At 36.3% G+C, this 21,332-nt stretch overlaps 1 protein-coding gene across 6 annotated transcripts in view; it reads right to left on the reverse strand.

Annotated features, from left to right (window-relative positions):
- Gtdc1 (glycosyltransferase like domain containing 1) overlaps positions 1–21,332 on the reverse strand; it is a 345,861-nt gene that overhangs the window by 176,767 nt on the left and 147,762 nt on the right. For all 6 annotated transcript variants that reach the window (XM_029536415.1, XM_029536418.1, XM_029536414.1 and 3 more), the window contains 2 exons: positions 5,637–5,804; positions 690–863 (listed from right to left, as the gene is read on the reverse strand). In XM_029536415.1, the coding sequence (XP_029392275.1) occupies positions 690–863; positions 5,637–5,804 (342 nt within the window). The remainder of the gene's footprint in view (positions 1–689; positions 864–5,636; positions 5,805–21,332) is intronic.

Here is a 21,332-nt window from a genome sequence, read left to right on the forward strand (position 1 = left end):
TGGAAACATAGCGACAAATAGGGCATTGTGAGGCAAGATAGAGAGTAGCCCAGTGGGCTGGTGTCAGGACTTAGGTGGCCCACCGGTGCTGGGTTTAGTGCGGGAACAACCTGGCAATTTTTTTTTTTTTTTTAATATTTCCCACTACAGTGAGTCTCCTAACAAGGGCTGCAAAAGTATCAGTATCAGAAAACAAATAACTGTTAGTGCTTCTGCAGCACAATGCAAAAGGCTTAGGTAACCAATAAGGTAACATATACTGTGAAAATGAATAAGTCTAAGAAACTCGAATGGGAAACCAAAACCATCAAAAATTAGACTTAACACTGATTTACTTGAAGGAGTTACTGTTAAGCATTAACCATAGTGAGCCAACACTGAAAGCAAAGCTTAAGAAACATGCTTCACAATTACTTCCTCAACAACCAAACAAAAAGGAAATAAAACAATAAGTGCTACAATCCAGAGTTCCCTGGTTTGGTAAATAACTAAGAGTAAGGAAAAAAAGAAATAAGTATCTGGAGTAATGACTCACTGATAGGGTGGATACATGATTGTCAAAAATTTTTATAAATCACATTATGGAGAGAATTCAATTATCTAATTAATTATACTGACACTGAAAAGTCAAAGCTGGCAACACACTTGATTTATGATAAAATATGAAAAACACAGTCAAACACACTGACCTGCTCACATCAGGAAATCTGATGGGAAAATAAATAACTTGACACTTGGGTCTGATAATGCTTTCCAGATCCTTAGGCCTGTGATCAGGAATCAACTTCAGGAATTTTCCAATAGACGTAAGAAATGATTCCATATTAAAACTGGAATTGAATACCACAACATCAGCCACCAAACTGTAAAGAGAAAAGACAATTGCAAATTCATTGAGAATTATTTGATAATCCCAAGACCTCTGCATACTACCTAGACTTAATGCTATACTTGAGGTTTGCAAAGAGCATCTAACATTAATATATATGAAGCCGCAACTAACAGAAATACTAGTTCATAGTATCCTATTATAAAAGGTTGGGTTAATGGCTTAAGTAAGACAGGCCAGAGAGAAACTGGATGAAATCACATAACACTTTAAAGTAATGTCTATCTCCCCAAATGCTACAAACTTCCTACATTATCAGTACCAAGCACAGCTGGCCCAACAATGTCTTTGTGTACCCTACTACAGAGGATACAAGGTTTATGACTTCCTCACTGGCTCCAAGGAAGGTCACTGAGGCTTTTCCTATGGAATCATGATACCCTGAATACGATTTAGTTAAAGTCCATTTCATGTTTTAGCTTTTGCTTAAGAAATTTATGGTTTTGAGTTCTAGTACTACATGGGGAGATAGTAAATAATTTCACTTTTATGCTGTTTAAGACAGTCATGAAAGTAGAAAAATGATTAGTGCAACAGATCTAGATACCCACATTTTTAGGATTTATTATTTTAAAAGTATAAAATTCCATATCTGTTGATCTTTAGAAATAAACAAAAGAAATGTATCGATGATTTAGACAATCTGTCTTCAATATTTTTTTAAAATATGAAATATATTATTGAATAAAAATGGAAAAGTAGGTTTTAGATAATATAAAAATATAAGTAATTTACTTAATGTCTACTACATACAGTCTGAACACCAATGGTAGCAATGGGTAGGCTAAATAAACCTCAAAGTATAATATGAAAAAATTAATTTGATAAGATTTGGTTCTTAAAATTTCTATGATGGCTTATCTTGGCACACCTACAGTCAACTTGCCATACCCCCAAAAAAAAGGGAACGTAATTGAAGAACTGCCTTCATCAGACTGGGCCATGCACACTGTTTCTGTGCCATGTTCTTGTTAATAACTGATCTTGGAGGAGTGAAGCCCACTATGGGTGGTGCCATCCCTAGGTAGATGGGACTAGGCTGTGTAAATGTGAGCCTGTGAACAAGACAGTGTTTCTTAGTTTCTACTTCAAGTTGGAGGTCTTTCTCTGAATTCACTGAATTGGAGGATGGATTATGACTTATAAGAGGAGATAAACTGTTTCCATCCTAGGTTGCTTTTGATCATTTTATCTATCAACAGCAACTGAAGTCAATAAAAAGGGAGACATGACAAAACAGATACCTTTATTTCATCCTAAAATTAATATAATAATAAGACTGATAAAAAAACATGCATGTCTACTAGATTATAAAAATTCATCATAACATGTAGAGCTTACAGATAAAACACGAATGCCACAGCCTGGCTTAATTTACACCATAATTACCAAGGAAGGAGTGTTTGCTATCATTAGTAGACAACAAAACAAAAACTATCAGAAGACCCATTGATTTGCCATTCCTATGCAAAACAATTGACTTTGTCTGGATTTTTTTTTCAGTCACTACCTTGAGAAAACATGGGCAACAGAGGCAACAACAAGATAGATACTACAAAGGAATGAAGTGCTGACACAAAACTAAGTGATAAAGGAAGCAAATACAATAACATACTAAAAGCTGAAGAACATTACATCTAGTCTGTTTGCACCATATGTCATATATTGCAGTTGTGAGCAACGGGTCATAATATACAGTTATAGCATGTGTTCATAAGTCAGAGTTAGTGAAGCCTCTGTTTAAGGTGACGGCTTATGTCAGTAATCTTTAAAATCCTTAACTGTCACACAGTCCAGAAAGAACTCTGTCAGTGCCAAGGAACACAGAAGTCAGCAGGAACATAGAAGAAACATTGGAAGAAGAAACCATACTTCTCAAAAAACCCGGAGTTGGACTGCTCTCTGACATTCTTATTCCATCTCTGGACAACTGAGACATATTTTTTTTCCTATTACAAAGCCAAATGATGATGTAGTGCAACTATTTCTCTGCAAATTTGCCTATCAACTTGTACTCTTGATAGGAAAATTCTGAAAAATCATATGCAAGGTTTAGGTCTCTCTCCTTATGAGGAAAGAATATCTGTAAAGGAGAAAGAGGCAGACTCTAATTTTATACATACAAGCCAATTACTATTATTCTAAAGTATTTAGCCTATGCTGGTAAAGATTAACATTGGACTACAGAAATATACTTTTTCACATATTTCTTTTCTGATATGAATGGGTGTAACTTCCATTAAGTTTAAGGCCACCCATAAAGGGAAAAATACTTAATTCTTCCCTCATGGTTTCTCAGGATAATAAAAACATAGATCTGAAAAAGAATATGGTACTAATTCAATAACCACAAAAACAAGAGCAATGTTTTACATATTGATAAATTGCTACAAGGTAATTTCATTTTAATTTTAAAAAATACATTATTTTTACTTTATGTTCATCAGTGTTTTGCCTACATGTATGTCTGTGTAAGGTTGTCAGAGCCCTGGAACTGGAGTTACAGATAGGTGTGAGATACCATGTAAATGATGGGAATTTAACCTGGATCCTATGGAAGAGCCATCAGTGCTCACAATCACTGAGCCATCTCTCAGCCTCTCATTTTCATTTGTAAAACATACTTTCTGATTGCCTCTTCAAGATAAAATGAAGTATTTTAATTTTATTATGAATTTTAAAATGGGTGCTTTTTATGAGACATTTGACTGCAGCACTTCTACTCTTTTGATAGCCCTGCTCCCTCACAATTGAAGCAGCTTGTCAAAAATGGCTGTAGGAAAACATTCACAAAATGCTCAAGGCAAAATTAGTACCATAGAACTGTTTTTCTATGTCAACTAAACTAAGAAACAGACTAGCAAGGACTGTTCAAACACATTATGAATCTCTGCAGCTAATAGCTACTAATGAAGCTACTACTAACAGCCTAAAGAGGAAGTTATCATAGAGTAAACTCTTAAAAACTGATAGGAAGCCGCGCGTGGTGGTGCATGCCTTTAATCCCAGCACTCGGGAGACAGGTGGATTTCTGAGTTCAAGGCCAGCCTGGTCTACAAAGTGAGTTCCAGGAGAGCCAGGGCTATATAGAGAAACCCTGTCTCGACCCCTCCCCCCAAAAACAAAAACAAAAACAAAAAAGCAAACAGAAAAAAACAAAACCAAAAAACCTATGATAGGATGCAGTAAAATATCACTCTCCCTAGTAAATGGCTTCCAGCAGAAGTGTGAAAGGGGAAGCACTCAGCTCTATTCAAGGGGTAGGACACTGAGAGTTAGACCATGATCCAGGAAGTGTACAAATAACACAAATTAAAATGTGGGGGGCAGTGGGAGAGGTCAAAAGGGCAGAGGGAGTGGACAGGGAAGGACTAGGAAGTAAATGTGGCAGGGCTATAAGATGTGAAATCTCCAAAGAATGAATAAAAAATATTATGTTGGGCAAAACTGTGACAAGGATGATGAAATGCAGTTCTCCACAATAGATAGCTACTAGCAGGAAAGGGCAGGGAGGCTCGTTTGCTTTAAGGGTCTGGCCACCAGGAGCTTGTCCATGCTCCAGTGACTACTTAGACAACACAAATTGAACTCATTATTTTTTTTTCCAAATCTTTTTTTTTTGGGGGGGGGGGAACAGGCCACAGGGTCTGGGGCAGAGCTTGGAAGAATAGGTATAAAGGTAATCATCGTAAATTGTGTGAAATTCTCAATAATCAATAAAAATATTATGTTTAAAAACATTTTTTAAAGAATAACAGTAATATTATAAATCTTCCATAAACACATATAGTATCATAGAAAAACCCTTTAAGTACCTATACCTGTCTTAATAGGCTCCTACTTTTATAATGGTCTTCATATTTACAAATTAACCGTCTGAAAAGGAAATGATGGGGACTGGAAAAACAGCTTTATCAGTAAAACGAAACTGCTTCAAACTCATGAGGACACAAGCATCCACAGAGCAAGCCAGGCATCCGTACCTACCTCTAACCTCAGCTCCTGGGAAGGCAAACAGACAAGGAACTCTGAGACCTGCTGGTTTCAGGTAGAGCAAATTAAAGCAGAAGCCCGAGACTTATGGAGTCTCTCCATAAACATCAAAGGAAGAGGCCCCCATAGCCTTCTTCTGGCCTGTGTATTTGCATCCCCCACCCCTAAAAATCTGTGTTGAGAAAATGGGATAAAAGATGGCACCAATCAGAGACTGCCCCACCCAGGGATCCATCCCATAATCAGCCACCAAACTCAGACACTATTGTATATGCCAGCAAGATTTTGTTGACAGGACCCTGATATAGCTCTCTCTTGTGAGGCTATGCAGTGCCTGGCAAACACAGAAGTGGATGTTCATAGTCATCTACAGGATTGAACACAGGGCCCCCAGTGGAGGAGCTAGAGAAAGTACCCAAGGAGGTGAAGGGGTCTGCAACCCTATAGGAGGAACAGCAATATGAACTAACCAGTACCCCCAGAGCTCATGTCTCTAGCTGCATATATAGCAGAAGATGGCCTAGTTGGCCATCATTGGGAAGAGAGGCCCCTTGGTCATGAAAACTTTACATGCCCCAGTACAGGGGAACGCCAGGGCCAAGAAGTGGGAGTGAGTAGGTAGGGGAGCAGGGCGGGGGCAGGGTATAGGGGACTTTTGGGATAGTATTTGAAATGTAAATGAAGAAATTATCTAATAAAAAATTGAAAAAAAAAAAAGATGGTAAAGATTAAGTTTCCCATGATCAATACCTACCATGAGAGAATTTGGTTGTATCCATATTGAAAATCTCTCTCCTGATATTTCTTGACAGGATATACCAACTGGTTTTCATGGAAGTACAAGATCTTTTTCAATTTTCCCAGATCAGGCCGAAGCGCAGCCAGTTCAGTCAGGTTGAGTACTGAGCTTGCAAAGAGGGTCCTAGGAAAGATAAAGGTTTACTGTTGTAAACATGCTTCGTGGGCCACCCTTTGATTCTTCTCTCCTCCTTCCTCTTTCCGCCCCACGAAACATGTATCTCTATAGGGCCATATAAATACTTGCTATATAGTACCATGCAGAAGCAGTCTCACATAGTACTGATGTGCTAAAAAGTAACTGTTAAGAATTATAAAAGTCTGATTGCATTGGTGTCAGCCTAGCTCAGTTTCTGAGGGACAGAAAAAAGAAGAAACAGAAAAATATTGGCTGGATTTTATTGAAAAAGGCAAAAAAAGGTTCTTCCTGAGGATAAAATGAACAGAGATAAGGCTGGTTGGGGGAATACTTTGCCACAGCTTCATTGTAACTTGACTTCTTTATGCAACCAACTACTGAAATTCAGTATAAAAGCAGGCTGTGTACATGTTCATGTTTTGACGAAACCCTTTTTGATTCCCACAGTTTACTTATTAGTTTGGTCTCTTTTCTTGGCATGCTTTTTCAATGCCTCCTTAAAGTATGCTATAATCCCTAGCTTAAAAAATATTTTTCTCTATTATTGACTCATAATGGCTGGCACTAAATATGCAAAACCCTTTATATAAATCAAATAAATAATGATAAAAGGTTGACTGTGGAAAAAACCTGGACATCTGTCTATTCATGTTTATAAGTAAATCAAACCACTTTGCTCTCTCTCTCCATTTACTAAAACGTCTACTGTGTAATAGAGGCAAGCTGAGAAGAACAGAAATGTTGATCAAGACAGCCCAGGAGAAGTAAAAGTGCCTCTCAGGGAGTCAGACACACAGCATAAGAGGAACCAACATAAAAGGAGTACAAAGAGATTTAGATTCTTGGGAAATGAGCTGCCTACCACATCCATATGTATACAGAAAACAAAAAAGGGGCAACACTTGGACAAGTGAGAACATACAGATAACCTTTTTAGATTCACACTGAAAAGTCCAGATGCAAAACACTGAGTTTTCTTTACAAACATACTTGCAACAAAACCACAAATAACAACAGCAACAACAACAACAACAACCCCCAAAGTAACAAAAATACCCAGACACTTTTTACTTTGATTCAAACTACCAATTTTTTTTTTAAGTTGAAAATTACACAATGAAAGGCATCATTCAGTCAGGAGCTAACCCTCAGCTACCAAGGCTCATCCTGACTCAGGTACCATTGAAGCAATAAAACCTCCTAAGATGTACCTTATTGTCCTTAGTGGGACATGGCAGGAAAAGCCATAAGGTTAGAACAAAAGCCTTAAGGACAAAGTAAGTTTTGACAGCTACTGCTCGAGTATGAGGTACATTGAGCAGTTTACCTCAGCAGGAAGATCTTACAAGGTTTTTTTTTTCTTCAATTTTTTATTAGATATTTTCTTCATTTACATTTCAAATGCTGTCCCTAAAGTCCCCTATACCCTCCCCGGATCCCCGCTCCCCTACCCACCCACTCCCACTTCTTGGCCCTGGCGTTCCCCTGTACTGGGACATATAAAGTTTGCAAGACCAAGGGGCCTCTTTTCCCAATATGCTTACTATTTTTAAATTAACATCATGCCCAGAGAAAGTAGTTGGACAATGGTCCATAAATATGACATACTGCAATCATTGTATAAGCTGCATTTGCACTTATTACAGTTCTACTACAGCGTTCAGCTGTTTTTAGATCATCAAAGAGGTTTAAATTGAACTTGTATCTCTGTAAAAGATACCTGTATTTAAAGTGTCTACCAAACTCAAATTAACAACTATAATATTAGCGTACCACTTCACCCAACTACAAGTAAGTTGCTATTATAATTGTTTAACCAAAATGACTAAATATCATAAGTCCATTAATTTCAATCTGGAAATTTGAAATTGTATCTATATAAATGCTTTTTTGTTTCATTTTTGCAATGAAATTTATTCTTTTCTGCTCAGTTTGAATAAAAGCCATATACTTGCCACTCTGTCTAATGTATAAAGATGCTGAAATTCACCTAAGCACTGTAGGCATATGAGCATTATCTTAGATGCAAATAGCATGGATATACAGCATTCTCCTTCATCATAGAGAAGAACTAGAACTTACTGTCAACACAGGACCAGCAATATCCAGTGACGAGTGCTAAACAAGTAAAACTGATTTGAAATAACTGAGTTGGACAGCTATATTTGGTCATTGGCTGCATTATGTAAAAGGGCCATCCAACACTCCTTTACACGCGGCACATACATATAACTGCATGCCTAGCTGACTTTCCTAAACAGCCTCTTGTTGACTTGCATGCTGAAAATCTAATTTCTAAGTTCATATTAGCTCACATTAATCTATTCTGGAATAGGACAATGTATGGAATGGGACAAGTGAGTTCCCCCCCCAACTCCTGCTGATTTAAAAGACACAGCCAAAGCAAAAACTGTCTTAAATACTAAATTGTAAAGTATAAATTCACTATTATGTCACCAAGCAGAACTTCCTCCAGCACGGATCGCACACTGACATTTTTTTTTTCCTGCAAGATTCTATAATCAGTGGCAGGTGGACACGAGAAAGTAAAGGTGGACTCCAAGGAAAGAACTAGCTCGAGATCTCAGCAGCAGCTGAGGACTGCAGGACTGCTCCGTCTGAAGAAGGAAGAGACTGAAAACGTCCACGAACATTTAAAAGACAAACACAGCCTTCTATTTTATGGACAGAACAGCAAGAAGAGACTTAAAAGATTTTAAGTAGGAAATGAACTGGCTGTTTCTTTTCAGGTTGCTGTTAAGTATAGAAAACTTGCAGAGCTTTAGTTTATGCTTTTAGCTCTTAATAGTATGTTGTTTCATTACATTAAAAGTCCTTCTAGACATGCATAGTGTTACATAATTGTAACCCCAGCATCAGAGACAGAGGCATGACTCCAAGTTGGAGGACAGCAGGAGCTACACAATCAGTTTGAGGCAGCCTAGAGAGTACAGCAAGAAACTGGCCCTTCGTATACAAAAGGAAATTCATTTTATTAACAGGAGCATCAGAATATCTTTAACTAGAGCAAGTATTTTTTTTCATATTCTAGTGTCTAATACATGCTGAGGTTTCCTTAGTTACACTATACTTATATTATCTTAATTTACATATTTTACCAAAAAAATTAAGATTATTTTTATAATAAAAAAACCTAATTGATTCTTTGTTCAAAGTGTTCAATGGAATCATCATTCCCACTATTAAAAGAGGTTTGGAAACAGCCATGCCCCATTATACTTCAAAACCCAACACAATTCTAGGAAGTATTATTTGATGTCAGTTTCATTGAGCCCATTACTTTCTTCTTAAGAGTTTCTAATGACATTTCAGGTACTATTTCCTATTTTATCATTCTAGTGTATCAAGTATTCAAGATACAATCCAAAGAAAAGCAACTCATGGGGAAAGTTGGGTGTCAACTTGGTATAAAGATAAAGAACGTATAATAACAAAATAATAATTTCTGTCATCTTTGGGGATTTGTGATTGTCGGTCTTAAAAAAACTCAGTCAATTAACATTCAAAGACATCCCTCTTACGGAGTGTTCTGGGAACACTTCCTATAATATTTTAGCTCCATAAACTAAAATAATTAATATGTGAAATATTTGTAATTCACATCATCTTGTAATCAAGTTATCTTCGTTAATGACTATTCTTTAACAGCAACATAGTATTTTTATATTGGCATGGTCTCTGGCCTTTAATTCACTCCACTCAAGAATCTCTGGTGTTCACTTCAAACCACTATAAAGTTAGAAGGCTGGAGATCCAAGTTAAGACAAGTTCTGTCGTAACACTACTAGTGTCGTTTCCACATACACATCTAAGGGAGCACTGATCAGTAGGGCCGGCACACTATCATTCTGTGTAGATAAGACAGCTTGAAAGCTACATATGCCTGAGACAGTGAGGGATGGAGAAGAAGATACACAGCAGCTTCCACAAAATTTCACCACTTAGGCCTGAAATTTGTTTCACAGTGGAAATTAAAATACTCAAAACAACAACAATAAAATTGCTTCCATACATATAAACCAAGCCATTTCTACAGTTTTGCAGGGATAAGCAAAAATGGAACAATATAGTGGCTCTATTTTTTTTCTGGATTACTTCTACTACAACTATACAGCACAAACTAAGATACTATGTAAAGATTCATTCTATAATAGATCTTAAAATCCTATTTTTTCATTACTTATGAACATTTGCCTTTTTGTTTTAAAGAGGTTTTTTTTGTTGTTGTTGTTTTGTTTAAGTTTTGTGTATGCACACAAACACATGAGTGCAGATGCCCAACAGGGGTCAGGACAGAACGGGACCATGGGTGCTGGATTTATAGGTCATTGTAAAATGCCCAATGTTAGTGCTAGAAACCAACACAGGGCCTCGGGAAGAGCAGAGATCGCTACTAATTGTTGGTTCACCTTTCCAGGCTCCAAACAGGCTTTCTGGAATACTTTACTCTATTACATTTTAAAAAATCATTTTATTTGTTTATCTATCTATCTATCTATCTATCTATCTATCTATCTATAGATATATACATATATTTGCTGTTTTCATGGACACTGCCTTTTGGATTACCACTACTACTACTACTTTGTTTTGCTAATCTAAAGCACTTCTTCTAGATCTCTAAAATTGGTGTACACCATCTGTAAAAGGACCTTCCACAAACAATTTAGTACTATTGACTTTATTTTGCTTATCACTTTGATTCCAATGGTATCACTGGACAATTATTACAAATGTCAAAGCCATGAAGTATACTGTACATAGTAAATACTCAGGAGATGTTAGAGAAAAAAAATGTTTTCTAATGTAGTCCATTGTTTCCAAAAGATAAAGATGAAGGTATAAGTTCCAGGACTGTGACCATTTACATAGTTACTTCAAAGACAAACATTTTTATAAACATTGATTTCCTGAATCCTTCATGAGAAAGTTCTAATTTCAATTTCTCAGTATATGTCAGAGGGACGAATTAATCAAAAGCCAGTTTTTGCAAAATCAAATGGAATAAACTGGAAATGAAATGAGTCTGTATACCTATTTAAATTTTACAGAAAACCCTATTAATTTAATTGTTTTTCAATAACTCCAATGATTGACCTCTTTTTTATCTGTAAATTCACTAACAGTTACATAGGTATGGGGAATGAAAACACTACACAATAGTATCAGAAAAACCTAAACGAAGCATGAAAGTCATTCAGCACAATCTACATTACATGCTAACTTTAGACACATCTCTTCTAATCTATTATATCACAGTATATATCGAAGTCACCAAATACATCATAGCAAGAAAGAGTTCAGTATCCTACTCAATACTTCCATACCAAATGACAGTACAAAACGCAGTAGGCTGCTTAAAGTCCACCCAGCTAAAGGTGAGGCCAGGATAGTGCAGAGACAAAGGCTTTTAAGTCTGGTTGCCTAACTCCAACCATACAAACAACTTCAACTCTGGATGTAGTTGTTTATACATGGGGGGGGAAAGTAACTTCTATTTAGTCAGGAATCAGCTTACAAATACTTTCCTTCATTTCTGTCTAACAAAATGTGGACACACTACACTTAAACATGAGTAAAACTATGAACCAAAAGACTACAAAAATATACCTATCTCTCAAATTATATTATTTCCATGGCTGCAATGAATGACCACATTATTGACAGCCATGTGTCACATGCCACACAATGGCAATCAAACTGTGACATCTCAGCCATGTCAGAATATCCACATACAGCAAAGACAAGAAGATTTCCTGCTTAAGTGGGATAAACTATTTCTTTCTTTTAACCATATATACATACAGTCCCCAAGTATAAGGAAATATGAGGAATGTCATAAAAGAAGCAAATTTTGGCATAAAAAAGAATTTCTTGAAATAGGCACTGAAAGATAGCTCATTGTGCATGAACAGCTAAAAGTGTCAGAAAATTAGGAGGATGTAAGTGTGTACCCACCAAGATAAAGGACAAAAAAATTCTCTTGAGTAATGCATGTCTAGTTACTATTAATTGAGTAAATATTTAGAATATATGAGCATATTTATGTATTGTATATGTAACCATATGCATATATACACACATATCTGTAGTATATGAGTCTGTGTAGTTAATAAGGAAAAGGAATAAACTATATTGACTTGCTGCTCTTTGCTATTTGGAAACTGGCATATAAATAAATAGCTATGGGAGAGCAAACCTTAGATATTTCAAATTGTGAAAGATGCCTGAATTTGCTTTATCCCCAAATTTACAAACAGTACTACTGTTACACATTTTAAATAATAAATAAGACACCAGGTATTTGAGTGATAAAGTACTCCTTCAGTAAGTCCCCAAAGTTCATATATTCCAGTGGGACAGTCTAGTAACTTTTTCATACTAATTCTTTGCTTTGAAAAAATACTTTCAAATAAATGTTTGTATTTTACTACTCCATAGGAATCAACAACAAAGCTAGAATCTCCCCCAAGAATTCTCCTTGAAAAATTAAGACTGTTACAAAACCTGAGCATCTGGCAACTCTGCCGCCATGAAGTATCCATATGGAAGAGACCAAACTGTGTCAGAGTACCCAAAACGGTTTGGGTAGCGTAGAAAAAGAGAATAAATGATTCAGTACCATCAACATGTTCAACAGCAGGTAGTCATATGATACCTGCTTCTATAATGTGCCAGAATGTAAATATAAGTGTGCGAGGCTATGTTTGTGTGAGTGCATGTGTGCATGTGTGTGTGTGTGTGTGTGTGTGTGTGTGTACACGTGTGTGTGTATATGTGTGGAAAGGGTGTACAGAGAGAATATCACCATACATGAAAATAAAACTACTTTTGTAGAGAATTTTTCCTTTGTAGAGATAGCAAATCTGACTACAGGTTTATAGACATACAGAAGGGTAAAAATGAGGCCAATAAAAACTTATATTTAAGATAACATAGCAACAAATACATTAACTTAGAGTCAATGGAGAAAATGCACTAAGTTAAAATTATGGCTGAAACTATATGTGCAAGAAAGTCAGAAAATGTAAAATTATGGTTCCCTAAACAACTATTACTGTGTCCTCACGCATGCATAAGTATTCTGCATCATTGTAATGATGATACATTTCAGCTCTAATATCAGTTTATACAATGTGACTGAAATAAGATTCTTCTGGGAACTGTAACTTTAAATGTCTATACTTCTATGACATAAAATCTTAACTGTAAAATTACATTAATATAGGGTGGAGTTTTCATCTCTGGCTTTTAAAATGAAGAATGAGTGGGCAATAACATTAAAGTAGAAGATTAGACAATTTCAGATGAGACAAAGTGGATTTGAGAGAGTACAGAAATAACACAAAATAAAGAAAACTAGAGACAAAAATAAATTTACCTTCAAAGATTAATGTAAAAATCAAGGAGAAAAAAGACATTCACTTAGGAATTAATCTCACTTTTTATACATATATCAACGTGTGATTAGAAGGCAATCTCTTTAAACTACATTGTAACCTTGTTATAAATTTAAATAACTAAAATAGTCAACCAACACATATTCCTACAAGCTTATCAAAATGATCCCCAGACTTAAATACTGAAGAGATGGTGCAGCCACTTTTCCTTCCTGCACGTGTAACATAGAATAACACAAACTATAAAGTAAAATTGCATTACTGACCAATTATTCACCATGCAGCTGAACCCCAATTCAAATGTGGCTCCATAAGTGCAGCAGCAGACAAAGGGAGATTAAATGATGTGGGGAAAGAAGTAGCTGCATTTACACAATTCCTTAACTGCTGTGTAAACACAGGAAAGTCCACAGACAAAGGACAGTGAGGGAGGAGATTTCCAAAGACAAGTGCCACAAAGATATTTGTTCAGTGGGGGTTAGAGGAGATCACACACCCTTCCTTGCAAGTGTCCTTTTCCAAGTCCTCACAACAGCAGTGGGTCCTGAAAATAGGGGTAAAATGGTGAATGTTAAATGTGAAATTTTACTCACAGGAGTCTGTTTTCCTACCTTATGAGAGACATGGACATTTGTAAGTCTTTCTGGGCGCAGGAGGGAGCTAAATGTGCCTAGGATTGAGAGGTGACGTAATACATAAAGAAAATCATATGCCAATTATTAGGTGATGAAAGGACCAGGTGAGTTGTGAAAATTCAACAGTAATTGCAATAAATAACTCAAAAAATACTCACCATAAATTCTATATACGCCACTCTACTTTTAATCTAGTCTGTATTAATAATAGACTCGTGTTATAGGAAATTAAACCTACATACAGTGTTTACTGAAACAAGTCTACACAGCACAAAGATGTACGGACATGTTACGGGGTGGTAGTTCCTTTAGATTTGAGTGACAAACAGTTCATTTGAATAAAAGATTTGGATTAATCTAATAAAAATCAGTGAATTAAATTAAAAGAAAATAGTTACATTAATTCTTATTCCTATTTCATTCTCAGTTTTACACAGAATTTTCAAGGAAAAAAATTTAAAAAAAACAAAAACAAAAACCAAAAACTGGCTAGGGCTCACACATCACCTGAGCCATTGTTTCCGAACCCGTTGGTTGGTATGACTTGGAGTTGACTTTCTCTATTTGGGTCCTGATTTCTTTCATATCATCATACCCTCTCAAGAGAGACAAAAGAAAAAAACAGAGAGACAAGCAGATACATGGTCCCAGGGAAAAATATACATCAACAGAGACAGTACCAGGAGATGTATGTGACATGAAAAATGGCCAAAAAAGATACTGACTTCAAAGAATGCAACTTGAATAGCATGCTAGGTCAATCAGTGAATAAAGATTGAAACATAAGGTAAAACTTCAAGAACAAGCTTCACTCAGAATTTAGGAAGTGGCCTTGAAAATTCTTTACATGTATCATACACTAAATTTCACAAGCAATATGCAAAATTAAGCTGGTGAGAAGAAAAGAGGTGCCAAACCCACAGAGCGGGTCTACAGAACAAAGCACAGGAATTCTGGGAGAAAAGAGCAAAAACAAACATTTGGATGAGACAGTTACAACTGGGAATGAAGATGAAGAGAGACAAGAAGGGTAGGACTAGGGTTAATCCCTCTAATTTAAAGGATGAGGAACTTGAGAGGATATGGTTATCTGAAAGGAATCAGGAACTCAGACAGATAAAGTCAACTCCAAGTCACACCAACAAATGGCTTTGGAAACTGGCTCGGGGAATGTACGAGCCCTAGCCAGTAGGTAGGGGCATCAGTGGGCCTGACTATATCCAACCAAAGAAAATAAGAAACAAGATGTGGGGCTGGAGAGATGGCTCAGCGGTTAAGAGCACCGACTGCTTTTCTAAAGGTCCTGAGTTCAAATCCCAGCAACCACATGGTGGCTTACAACCATCTGTAATGAGATCTGACACCCTCTTCTGGTACATCTGAAGACAGCTACAGTGTACTTAGATATAATAATAAATAAATCTTTTTAAAAAAAAAGAAACAAGATGTGGAAGAAGGGACAGAATACATTAAAAAAAAACCTGTTTCCTATTCATGATTGATGTACATGGCATACATTATAAAGTAAGCCTAGAATATTAGATGTGGATTTATGAAAAACATAGCTAGTATTCTATGCTTATCATGGGATTCAATCCTAATATTAAGAAATGGGTTATGATGGCATGTGTAACTCCAGCACTTGGAAGATTGAGTCATGAGAACTATTGTGGTTTCCAGACCAGCCAGGAAAACTGATATGACTTCAGAGCTAGCTGGGGTTATGGTATACATCTCTCATAAAGAAGACAGACAGACAGGTAGGCAGGCAGGCAGACAGACAGACTGATGATTGGATGGATGGAGAGATAAATGACAGACAGACAATCTAGCTTCCAACCAAGTTAGATGACCTAAGTTTGATCCCTGGGACTCATGTGGTAGAAGGAAAGAACAGAATTCTACACGCTGCATTCCAAACATGTAAAAGTGCTCACACACACAAAATAAAATGAAAACTTACCAAAGGACAAATTATAAATAAACTATTATTATAATGCTATACAAGTAGGAACATAGGAAGACTATAGGAAGGTTATATAGTTAGAGGTCTTGGGTTTATGCATTTTCATAGTTAATAATTAAATAGTTTATCAAGTCATTTTACATTATATTTTATAATTTGCACAGTATTGGGGCTGGAGAGATGGCTGCTCTTACAGAAGACTCAGGTTCTACTTCCTGCACCTACTAGGCTGTTCACTCCAGTGCAAGAGGATCTGACACACTCCTCTGCCTCTACAAGCACCACACATGAACGTGATGCACAAACATAAATGCAGTTAAAACATTTATACATGCACAAATAAAAATAGGCAATCTAAATAAAGTATTAACAATAAAACTTTTAGTAGAAAATGTATATTGCCTTTTAAATTACTTAAACTAAATAATTTCTACTTATTTCTTGAGTAAAGAATGCAATTATATCTGCTGTTATGAAATAGAATTCTTATAAAATGTCCCAAAGTCAGTAATCCTTATACCTAATTAATCTACCCTCTAAGGTATAGGTAATTTAACAGGCATTTATAAACTTTCTTATTAAAAAGATCCCTTTATTTTTAAACATATAAAGAATATATAATAATATTTTAAGTAGCAGTAGGGGAAAAAACAAAATTACTGTGGCATGTGACAAAGCAAAGTATTTGAAAATAATGTAGTCTGCATTCTTTTAAAGAGCAACAATATAGGGATGTCCTTGCTTCAGTTCAGGTTACTATTGCTGTGAAGAAACACAACATCAACTTGTGGAAGAAAGAGCTTTTGCTTACATTTCCAAACAATTCATCTTCAATGGGCAAGAAGTCAAATAAGATAAGAACTTGAAGGTAGGAACTGATTCACAGGCTATGGTGGGGTGCTGCTTACTGGCTTGGTCCACATGGTTTGCTTAGCCTGATTTTTTATAGCACCCAGAAGTGCCAGTCTAGGGAAGATATAGTCAAGCAGCAGGCTGGGCCCTTTTTACCTCAATCATTAATTAAGAAAATGCCGGGTGTGGTGGCGCACACCTTTAATCCCAGCACTCGGGAGGCAGAGGCAGGTGGATTTCTGAGTTCGAGGCCAGCCTGGTCTACAGAGTGAGTTCCAGGACAGCCAGGGCTATACAGAGAAACCCTGTCTCGAAAAAACAAAAAAAAACAAACAAACAAAAAAAAAACAAAAAAAAAGAAAATGCCTTACAGGCTTGCCTACAGCCATTACTCAATTTAGGTTTCCTCTTTCAGATGACTTTAGCTCCAGTCAAGCTGACATAAAACTAGCCAGAACATCCCCATACAGTAAAATGTTCACAGTACATAAATATACTATTAGGCAATTGCATTAATCGATATTTAAATTAAGACTGCAGTTGAAATCTGAAGGCAGACTACCTGAGGCCATTGATTTTGAGGGCAGACAGAATATCCTGATCCATGATAGAATCAAGTGGATCTCCCTCTAAATGTCTACCAGACTATGAAAGCACTGATGGGCTATAAAGCAAAATGCTCTAGTACATTTTGTGGTTACTCTTGATTGGCAATGAATGAAATTTGAAATCATAAAACTTTGGCTGTAAGGGCTTTTTCAGAGAGATATAACTAAGGTAGAAAGATACTAACCAGACACCGAGAGCCCAAGGGCTAGGTTCCTAGACTGAAGGAGAGTGTTTCCTGACTGCAGTGTGTTTACCCTCCTGTCTTTGTGCCTTTCCTGCCGTCAAAGACTGTGAAGTCAAACGATATGAGCCAAAGTACACTTAATTCTTAGGTTGTTTTTCTCAGGTATTCTGCTGTAAAAGTAACTAATACAGAAAACTGGTACCAAGAACAGGGGTAATTGTTGTAATGAACCTGACTGACACTGTTGTTCATCTTTGAAAGTAGTTAGTAGAAATGTGCAAGAGTTTGCAACTTGAGGCTACAAATGTCCTTCAATGTTATAACCAAACACTGATGCCCCACTCAGTTGATATAATGGAAAGCAAGGAGGCTGAAGGAAATGTAGGTGGTCTCCGAGCTTATTAAGTATAAGAGGGGAACAAGTACTTTATTGGGAAGTACACTAGAGAGCATTTGTGTTTACTATGGTTATAATCTGTCTGTATTCAGCTTGTATCTGAAAACTTGACAATGGTTGAACAGAAAGAGTAATGGAGTGCTTTCTTTTGTGAAGGAAAATTCAATGCAGGATAGCATGTTATGGTTAGGACTCACTGTTCTCATTCTGATCTATAGTTAAAGGAACCTAAGCTTAGCACAGGAAGACTTTTTAAAAAATTGCAGTTTGGTGCAAAAATATATAGATAAGTTAAAGTTATGGGCAAGGTGTTCTGTTAAAGAGGTGTTAACACTATTAAAATGAAATTGGAGGTTCTTGGATAAGAAACATAATCTAAGAGAAAGATCCCACCCATCAAATCTGCATTTTTGAAAATACAAATTCACTTAAAAGGGAATGCCTTACAACAACCATCTAGGAAAGAGATTCCCCAGAAAAGGCCCAGAAAAGGGTGAATGCAGTGAGAATCTTCAGGGCCTGGCTGCATTTAGATCTACTAGTATAATTTGGCAGCACTGGCTCCCTGGTACTAGTTTGCCAGATTAGAAACTTATAAAACTGAGGGGGGTCAAAGAGTTTATGTCATGTTTCTAGAAAGCTGCCACAATCTGAGTCTGCAAGGTGTGAGTCCCTGCAAGGAAGGTCTAATAACTCACAGGAGGAGGCTGAGAAGGTGAAACCTAAGTTGTATTGTAGACCCAATGATGTTGGAAGATGTCATAATCAGAAAAGTCTACAGAGCAAAGAAAACTGTAGGCACAGAGGAGAGCTGGCCCAGGAATGAATGAGGCGACCTGACCAACAGGCAGGAGAACTGGAAAGGCTATGCGCGCGCCTCAGCTGCCAGACAAGGAGCTGCAGGTGTGGTGACCGAACTGCTGGGTTTGGGTCTTACTTTGATCCAATCACTCCTTACTATGTCTATAATTCCCTTTCCGGAGGACAAGGTTTATTCTATGCCATTTTAACTTAGAAGTACACTATTTATGGTTGCATAGGACAAGGGTTCATACTTAACAGTGTACCTTGAGTCTAAGAGGAAACTTTGGACTTTTTAAACAGTATTAAAACTTTAAAACAATTGCAAATTTTAAATTTAAAGTTTGGACTGAATGCATTCTGAATTAAAGGAGGTCCATGAGTTATAGTGACAAGGAAGGCTTAAAAATTATATTTGGGGGTCAACTACAAGTGGGCTTGTCATGGTTAATATTGTCAACTAGAAACACCTTGAAAACAAAACTCCAAATAGGTACATGAGAGATTAATCCAAAACTCTTCAAATTAACCTCAGGCAAACATTCTGAATAAGGGCAGAAAGCAGTCAGTCTTTGCCAAAATACCACAAGAATGGCCATATATCAACATTCTTCTCAGAAACTTAAGCTGGGTCCTCATAGTTCAATTGTACTTAGTACTGTCTTCCATTTTCCTACTAATACGGCCCATTAAACTCCACTTACAGTATCATTGCCTTCCTAATCCAAAGTCCAAAAGTCCATAATCCTCCAAGAAGCAAAATGGCCAGGCCTGTCACAGAAATACAGCCTCAGGGTACCAACTTCTGTCTTAGTGTTCTATAACTGTGAAGAGACACCATAACCAAGACAACTCTTATGAAAGAAAGCATTAATAGGGGGCTTTACTTATGGTTTCACAGATTTAGTTTATTATCATCATGGCACAGAGCATGGATGCATTCATGACATTGGAGCAATAGCTGAGAGCTATGTCATCATTGACAGGCCAAGAGATACTGGACCTGACATGGGTTTTTGAAACCTCAAAGACTATCCCCAGTGACATACTTCCTCCAACAAGGCCACACTTCCCAATTCTACTCTTCTCAAACAGTTCTACTTCCTGGTGATCAAGCATTCAAATATATGGACCTAAGGCAACCACTGTCATTCAAACCACCACAAATCGTTTAACAAAATATTATGGAAAGTTTTTCTATTGCTGGCTACTTGCAGGTATGGAGGCCACATGAACCCTGATGGTCAAATCTTTCTCGGCCTTTGGGAAATTTTCCTCTATATTACATTTTCTATATCTTTGGCATAATTAACTACTTAAAGTAATATGCGCATATTTCAGAGATTAAAGATTTTCATAATGTCCCAAAAAATTTCTTGTGAGCTATTCAATTTTTTGAAATTTGTCTTTGACCTTTACTGTATGATCTCCAATTACCTTAGTTTGTATACTACCCTGACTGTTTTTGACATGATTCATTCTGTTGTGAGGCTTTCCGATGAGATGCTACTGGTTTTTCATTTACAGCATCATTTCAAGCTTTTTGAATTGAATTACTCATTGAATTTACTTAAACATTTCAAACTTTATTTTCATGTCTTGGATTGACTTCCTTACTTCACTTATCTCTGTGGTTATCCTCTTTGAATTGTCTGACTAGTTTTTTTTTTTTTTTTTTAATTTTAATTCTTTGTAAGATGTTCCACATACTTTATGTTAGGGGCCATTATTGTTACATAATTTCTGTTTATTTGTGTGTTTGTAAACATGACTGTTTAGGTTGGCTGTCTTTGGTTACTGCACTGAATGTGTACAACTGGAGAGTTTGCTGGTCGATCTTGTCTTTCTTATTCAAGCCACTTTTCTTCTCTCAGCAAGTATTACAATATTTATGATAGAGTAAACATTACAAGGTTAGGAATTTCTCCTCTTTTTCTGATATTTGGAAATACAGCCTCTGTATAGGTCTTCATTTATCTATGTGTTTGTGACATTTGCATTGCTGTGATGAGACAACATTACCAAGACAATATGGAAGCAAAGTTGCTTTTAGGTTGATAGTATAAGTAGGTTAGAATATAAGACCTTCATGGCAGGGAGCATGGCAACACAGATGACAAAGAAGCAGCAGCTGATAGCTCACATTCATTTCCAAAAGATGTGGGTTTGATTCCCAGAACCCATGTGGTAGCTCATATTTCCTGGGGATCTTCTGGACTCTTCAGAAGGCACACACAAGTTGCAAAAACATGTGCAGGCAAAACAACTATGCACACAGAATAATTTTTTTAGATTTAAAGGAATGTAAAAAAGTGAAAAATAATTGACAACTAAAGAGATAATATCACTTATAATTCTATATCTTAAGGGAACTGGTTTTCATTTAATTTTTTTTTACACTTTGTATAGCTTACTCTTCTTTTGCAACATATAATTATATATTATAAAATGCATTTACATTATATATTATACTATATATGTCATTTTAATAATATAATTTTGTCTTAACATTTTGAGTATATAACCATGTCTTTAAATGTCTAATGTCATTATTTTAAGGGCTATAAAGTTAATCAATATTCTACTATATGAAAACTTTATAATTTATAAAAACTGTTTCCTTATGATTGAAATACTTTCAATTTCTT

Source organism: Mus pahari, chromosome 3 (assembly GCF_900095145.1).
Source record: "Mus pahari chromosome 3, PAHARI_EIJ_v1.1, whole genome shotgun sequence".
Lineage (NCBI taxonomy): Eukaryota > Metazoa > Chordata > Mammalia > Rodentia > Muridae > Mus > Mus pahari.